This window comes from Mchenga conophoros, linkage group LG13, assembly GCF_057382185.1.
Source record: "Mchenga conophoros isolate Kocher_MC1m ecotype Shallow Benthic linkage group LG13, M_conophoros_male_GT1.1, whole genome shotgun sequence".
Taxonomy (NCBI): domain Eukaryota; kingdom Metazoa; phylum Chordata; class Actinopteri; order Cichliformes; family Cichlidae; genus Mchenga; species Mchenga conophoros.
The window spans coordinates 26,521,930-26,529,898 of NC_140538.1; the positions used below are offsets into that span (position 1 = coordinate 26,521,930).

Sequence of the window (7,969 nt, forward strand, 5' to 3'; positions counted from 1 at the left end):
AAAGTTAAAAGATTAAAACTAATAAAACAAATTTTAAAAAGAGACTTTTCCATTTGATTACATTTTATATGATAGATTAGGCAGAAAGTAGAATTGGGCTGAAAGATCTATTGCTTTATCACCTATTCAGGTTGTAAATTATGTTTCTAAAAAGTAACTAAGTAACTAATTACTTTCAAAAATAAGTAATCAGTAAAGTGATTACTTTTTTGGGGAAGTAATCATTATTAGTTACTGATTACTTTTTTCAAGTAACTTGACCAACACTGGTCACAAACCTAGCCTTTAGCTGCACCTGTCCTCCAGGTGCCGAGGTTATGAAGCTCAAACTCATAACCTCGGCAACAGCACAGTGTTCTGTCATATAAGTACCGCGCGCTAACCGATTGCGCCACTGGAGCTTCCTGTCAGCTGAAAGCAGTCAGACCATTCTCCTATGACCTCTGATCTCAAGAAGTGCTTTTCACTCAGAGAACATTCACTCACTGGATATTTTCTCTTTTTAAGAGAAAAAAAATGCTTATGGTTTGCAGTTTGGCACCAGCATCCATGATGCTGCCCATGCAATCAGCTAATGAGATATTAGAGTTAATGAGCAGTCGAAAAGGCGTACCTAATGAAATGGCCAGCTAGTGTTGTTGTGAAATGTTTTGTAGCTCTGGACAGAGAGATCAGTCAGCCTGTGGTTTGTTTTGTCAAACTGCAGCAGCAACAATAAAAAGAAATGAGAGAAAAGGAGAACTGAAGGACGGAGACGGGGGGAGAGAAAAGGAGGATATGATTGAGGGGTGTGATGACAGAGGTACGAGGGTGTTACTTACGGCTGGTGGATGAGACTAAACTTGCTCAAGTCACTTTCACTCAGGTTCTGAAAGAACATCAGAGAAATCAACTGTTAAAAAAATGTGACAGGATGGGAGGAAAATAAAAGACTACAGAGTGATTCCTTTCAGCAGAGATGATACGGCGAGGATGTCACCTTTACTGGAGCAGAAGAGACATGAATGCATTACCTCTTTAGGAACAAAAGATGGCAGCATCTCACTTAGGGCCTTTTTTGGAGGCACATGTGCTCAAACTTCGCTGTAGCTCAAAAAAGGGCACAGTTTAGCCACATTCAGACACGAACCTAAAAGTGCTGTTGGTAACATACTCCAGTAATTTCACAGGAAAGCTGTGGGCTGAGCGTCTTGCTTATGAGCCCAAATATCTACTAACACAGGAGTAACATATTTTTTTATTAACAGAGTGCTTTTATAAGAATTAATTCTAAACTAAAAGCTGATAGAAAATAATTTTGAAATCAACATTAAATGAACGTTGGCTGTTTTGTTTGTTGTCGCCCTTCAGGTTTGGCTCGCTCGTCTTAATACAAACAAATCCCAACCATATTATCATATTACCCAATTTTCTAAATGATCTCACATTAAAAAAAAAAGTTTAGCCGACTGCGCTTGTATTAGGTTTTTTTTTTGTCGTATTCATAATGTCTGTGTTGCAGTAAGGCGTTTGTGATTTGTAAATGAAAGGAAAATGATTACCATAAAATATGCAACAAATTCCGCTAAATTATGTATTCCCCTCTTCATTCATAATTCATTGCTCCAGGTCGTTACTTGCTCTGTCTCTCTTCCGTTTTAAATTTGCTGTAATGTAATGAGGATCCACGGCCACAAATGTTTGGGAAAAGTTGGGAATTTTAGTTTGCGAGACGTCACATGACCCGACGGAGGCGTGTCATAACAGGCTGTAATATAAAGCGTCTGAATTTAACGTAAGAATGATGTATAATTGGTCCTTTATTCAATAAGTATGATGTGAAACCTGTGTAATGATATGCTGTTAAGCTGATTAAACAGTAGCTGTTTATTTATAAGAGAAATCAAACAGGGAGGGGAGTTAGTAATTCAGCTCACACTACCTTGATGTGTGTGTTTCGGTTGAACAAAAAGCCGCATTACCTCTAGGAATAAGCCCATAGCATAGCTGAAGCACTTTAAGACTGAGATTGGGATTTAATCATCTGTAAATTTAAAAGTGAGATCGCTTAATATGAAAGACTGTGCCTCCTTCAAAGCACTGATCCTTGCCCTCGCAGATACACACTTGATCATCACGCAGTCTTACAGGAAGAAGAAAAAAACATCTGTATAAAATCAGACTTAGCCTTTTGACACCGAATGAAATATCAAATAGTCTGCCCCAGTGGATACTCAGGCACAGCTCACACGGTGAATTATTTATAGGAGTGTCTGTGCTTGTTCAAATGAGACACAACAGCTCTACAAGGTGCATCCGTTCCCTTTTTTCCAGTAGGCCCAGAGTCCACGTTTTATCATTTTAAAAATGCTCATGGTCACACTGCAATGCTTTACATGCTTTTAGATCTTCGGTCAGGCCTGTTAGTAAATGTGAATGGGGCATTTTTCCTTTTCACAGTCTTCTTGTAAACCATTTTTTCATTGTCATGATGTGACATTTTTAACCTTGACGATACTGATAGTAGCATTAGCAAGATAAAGGCTATATCTGAAATTACTTCCCTGTGCAGTCATTCATGCGTATGTAATAAACCAAAGTGAGATTTTAGCTTTCATTTGTAGAAGTAGTTTATTTTTAAACAGGGACAAGTATGTCACATGAACCAGGCAGCACACAATAGCATTTATAGTCTAACCTAGTTTGTAATGGCCCTCAAAATCAATACCATTCATAATCTATATAATAAATACACACATTTAAGAGGTGGAAGGGAGCTAAAACTGCTAAAAAGGTGGAGAGCATGTTTAAAGCAAACAAGCCAAGCAGGCCTGGCAAAAACCAACCCTAGGGTGGGTTTTTTCTTGTAAGATAAATGAGGAAATTTTCCAACTGTTATTTAAAAGTGACTCAAAACTATTGATGGTAATAAACACATTAAAATCACAGAATATCCCACTGGAAAGTCTACATTGCGTCAGTGTGAAATCTCGGTTTCACCCTAAACCAGGTGCACAGACGACCACTATTCTTGTTTCTGTTCATGAGTGGTTTGCTGTCGGAGTGGCAAACAGCAAGGGCAAGGGTCTGACGCACCGAACATTTGTTAATACTTCTCGTTGAAACGAGTTTCATTTCACGATAGAGAGAACAGCTTCGCAGCTACACGGCCACAAAATTACCCCTCGGTTCTTTCACGGCAGCTGCACAAGGTCTCATGACTGTCATTAGGTGAGAGACTTTCCACATGTTCACAAATCTACACTGGATGTCGACAAGCTAATTCTGGTTTAAGGTGTTTTTCCTGCTTTGTGGCTCTGTTATCCATTACGAGGCAGCTGTGTCAAAATTCAAATTAGATTCAGTGAGACTAAAGAATTACTGCTTATTACGCTGAGGATATATTATTGCAGAGTGCCGCTGTAGATTTTTAAGGCCAACGGCAAAACAGAAATATATACTGCTGGCCCGTATACAAGTCACTTTATTAGGTACACCCTACAGCTGCTCTTTAACAGGTGGAACTGGGAGCATCGCATTACGGACACGAAGCTGTGATACTATCATGTAAGTATGGATTAAAATCTCTGAGGTATGTTTCCAGCACAAGACACTTCTGAATGCAAAAAGCAGTCCAACCCTGCACCTAATAAAGTGGCAACTATATGCAGATGTGCTATATGTGCTCCATAGGAAGCATCTGCAATGGAAGCATATGTGGGTTTTTTTTCGAGGGGCCTTTGTTTGTAATGTCAATGTGATACACCGAAGCTGAAAGTGGCTTCCCCACATAGCCGCCACACACAGGCGGCATTACAGAGATGGAAGCTGACAGTTCTTTTGATCTTCTGCTTCCACATATCGCTTTTAACCTGTCTACCTGTGTGAGCGAATGTGGCATCAAAAAGACAGAGATTACCTTTATCTGCGCTGCGCTGACTGTCTGTCATTCCGCTCCGTACTGTATTATACAGCCACCCACCGCTCATACGGAATAAAACTGTTTTTCTTTTCCCACCTTTCATTCTTACCGCTAAATCGTGACCACGCGTTGTGGGTGCAATGTGAATAAGATGCATTCGAGGCAGGAGCTGACGATGACGTTTCCATATGAAAGCAGTTCAGATCTGTGTTGCATTCTTACACTTTAAAAAAAAAAAAGGATTTTATGACCTTTGCTCCAGCCACTGTACATCACATGAATATGTAAAATAAGCCAAAGGCAATGCTCAGCAGAAGCATGCTCGCTGGATGACATTCAGATACCAAAGTGCAGGCCCTGCTCTGCTTCTGGACACACGCTGAGCTCCTGATGAGTCAAAAATAACTTACTACAAATGTTTCTTCTTCTTTGCTGGATTTTAAAAACCTGTAGAAGAGGCAAATAATGCCTTTAAAAATTCTCCGTTTATTAATAATTAGTTGTTTCAGTGATGTCGCTGGAGCGTCAACAACACTGCAGTTGTTGTCAAATGTGATTTTAGGTCAACACAGGCAAACACAACCCCTTCAAACAATACAAAAACGTATATTCGCATATTTTCGGAAGCACACTGATGATTCAACCACTGAATCTTTAAAAAAGGTTGCTCTTGTAAAATAAAGGAAGTGACATTACACTGCCAGGGGCAATTTCAGGATGTTTGTCAAAAATAGAAGAGGAACTGGATAGTTGCAATGAGCAGCGTCACTCGTAGTAGAGAAAGTAAAGAGCACCATCTGCTGGATTTCGTCAACTGAAAATCCAAACAAAACCTTTCTCAAAGACACAAATGTCTTTACAGTAATGACTTTTTTCAGATATTTTCCAAATATATGTATCTATGAAGCTATTCAGTCAAACACAGACAACTTTATACACTTTCTGTAAGCATGCTCATAAACACCAGTGAACATGTAGTGCCATAACTCTTCTGTAACGTTCCAGATCTGAAAAGTGAAGCTTCTGCATTCTTTATCATTACCATTAGGGGGCGACCTTCCTGGTTGTTTGACAAAGACTGGTTGTCTATAGGAAAAGGATTCCACTAATAACTTCAGAAAACAGTTTCTTGACTGGGCTGTAGTATAAGTTGTGAGTTAGAAATCTTCTCTGTCTGGTTGTTTTGTAAATTATGGTTACTTGTAGAGCCACTAATGCTTCAGGATCCACCTTGTGATTGACAAGAGTGCTCAGATTTTTCAGTCAAGGCCCTTGCTTATCACACCCCACTTCACTGTGACAGCCAACATGCTTAAAGCCTTCACAAACTAGCAGGTGTCCATATTTTATATACAGTCAAAACAGCCTAAAATCAGCTTGCTAATATATTCTAGTAGCAATGCTAACAAGATGATACTGATGGGAGCATTTGATTGGAGGGACAACCAGGAGGTAATCAAACCACAAATATCTGTACTGTAGAACTTAAAATAGCGAATTATATAACATGAAGTATTATATACAGTCTATGATTTGTGCAAATTGCTTGCATATGCTACACAATAGTTAAAAATGCCAACCTGCTTGTGGAGCAAAGTATAAAGTCAAGAGCAAAACAAAACACAGAATATTTGCTGCAAATTTTATGCCCGTGAACCCAGTTGTTGTTGAGCCACTTTGCTCTGAACCACAAATGTCGACCTCCTCTTGCGGCACTGGAGAAAAAGTTAGAGGTTTACAAAAGTCAGCGTGATTCAGCCTCTGAGGACACCGAACAGCAGAAGGAAATTTCATCCAAAAGTGATCCATCGAGAAGCTGGTTGGGGATTTTATTTATAGATCAAATTCCTTTGCTGCAGTAAAAATACTGGCTAAAAAAAAGCTTAAAAGTTTGACTGGGGAATGTCTGTCAGACACCGCAACCTTGAAGCTAGTTAAACTAAAAAGCTGGGCAGCCACTCAATAAAAGCATGGGTTTACTTAAGCGTGCACTGGCTGGATCCATAGCTAAGGAGATCTATCAATCGATACACATACTGCATGTATATGTATATTTCAGATTGGTGATGTTAACGTGCACATCAAAGCCTCTGCTCTGAAGTATTAATCAATTTGACTGATAAAATCCGCATCTTTTTTTTTTGAACTATGCACTTCAGTGATGCAATATCCCACCTAAAGTAGAGTTAGCTCAGGGTCATTGAATAATGAATAGGCGACTAGGCCGCTGCTCTAATTTAGAGCGTGGCAAGAAGTGTGCATAAGCGTCCACTTAAAAGATGCATATGAATGAAAGCTTCTTCAGGCTTGGCAGTGTGTGGGAGGTTTTTACTGAAGTATTATAAAGATCCCCCAAAACACCAAATATTAGGGAGTTATAAACCCTCACTTCAGTTATTTGCTGCATAAAATCCTCTTTAAACAGCGTTCCCCCTCATGACTGAAGCAGATTTAGAGATACTTACTTAAGTAAGTGGGGATTACAGCTTTATTAGCCATGAGACTCATTTCACACTCCTTACTCTCTCCCGAACAGGGGCACTCAACTGCGCTCAGTTTGGCAGCCTGCTTCTCGGTAGCTATGAGAAAGGCCTCAGAGATTGTATGCAAGGCGTGGATGATGGAGACAGAGCAGCGAGGGTGAAACCAAAGCAGAAGTTACAACAGATACACAGACTTCCACATTAGCAGGGCCACAGTTTACACAAAGAGCAAGTGTGGGAAGTAATGCAACCGGCTTTTGTCATGTTTCGTATCCTGTGAACTCTCCTGTTTTTCAACTTGAAACGTGCTTTTAGATTCATAGTAAAAGTGTGTTCGTCAAGCAGTGACATTTTAACAAGAAAACAATAAAAAAAATGTCTGCCAGAGTAACAGAGAGTGAGAGTGTTACAAATAAACCAACCTCAACTGAATTTTTTTTGTGTGTGTGTGTTTTCTAGCAAAATGGCATAAACAGCTCGAGGAAATGTAATTATTCTGCTGCTGTTAATGTCATAATCACAATAATAACAACTGCTCGCCAGGATTTGACCATTTTAATTAGAATAACAAACTGAACACAACCACAACCCTGATATGATCCTGGGTGGATTCGTAGATTATGTAACTGTGTGGGAGAAAGAGCCATTTCTGGATTATTCAGGTACAAATGAGGAAAGACTCACCAGAAATCTCTGTCCATTAATTTTCAGTCTGTTTACGGTGACGGCGCATTCTTGCATATTATTCTGAGGAGAGTAAACATATCCATTCACTATTTTTAAATGACTAATTACACACACTTATTGAATCAAACAAACATTTAACTTCCAGTCATCTAATGTCCTGGTCTTACTTTAACACTTTAGCCGCTTATGTGCATTAACATTAACATTATACGTGACCCTCAGAATGAACTGGTGAATATTTAAAGTGCGACAAAACACAAGCATCTCTCCCATTTCCAGTGGACTCACCTTATACAGTAAGAAGGCTACTTTTGCCTGGTCCCACCCCTCGCACTCCTCTCTGGACGGCAGGTTCATTTCTGTCTCTACAGGGAACCTCTGAGTACGAGTGTGCTTTTGGAAGTACAGTAATAGACTGACCCGTCACGCACCGCGGCTCTAGCGCAGCTTCAGCAGGGAGAAGTACACACAGCAAGGTCACCTCATTAAAACCAACACACGTTTCCCGTCTCTCTCTCTCTCTTAACCCATAAGTGGTGTGGCAATTTATGTCTTCATAAATTTTAAAGTTGTCCCATACAATACAATGAGCCATTAACGAATAGGGAAGCGGGGACTTCCTCGTTCTATATAAATACTTCTGAAACAAAAGTTTCATAACAGTGGGACTTAGTTTTTTACATCCTAGCTCATGCCTGCTTCATTTACAGTTAAATAAAGGATTTTGATTTCAGGGGGTGATCTTATTACACTCATGAGACTCTTTAGGTTGCATTATTCTCTGAAGATGGCCACAAATAGAGTGCATTCCTTCATTCAGCTTTTTTTTGGAAACTTTGATAAGTTTAAGTTAACCTAATTACGTTTTTTGTTATATATTTGTGTGTGTGTGTGTGTG

The 7,969-nt window shown here is 39.5% G+C and overlaps 1 protein-coding gene across 1 annotated transcript in view; it reads right to left on the bottom strand.

Moving 5' to 3' along the window:
- blnk (B cell linker) overlaps positions 1-7,535 on the bottom strand; it is a 25,001-nt gene extending 17,466 nt beyond the window's left edge. Inside the window, exons 1-3 of the mRNA XM_085297555.1 lie at positions 7,360-7,535; positions 7,069-7,131; positions 822-868 (exon numbers count right to left, since the gene is read on the bottom strand). Of these exons, the coding sequence (XP_085153681.1) occupies positions 822-868; positions 7,069-7,131; positions 7,360-7,428 (179 nt within the window). The 5' untranslated portion in view covers positions 7,429-7,535. The remainder of the gene's footprint in view (positions 1-821; positions 869-7,068; positions 7,132-7,359) is intronic.
- Positions 7,536-7,969: the final 434 nt, after the last annotated feature.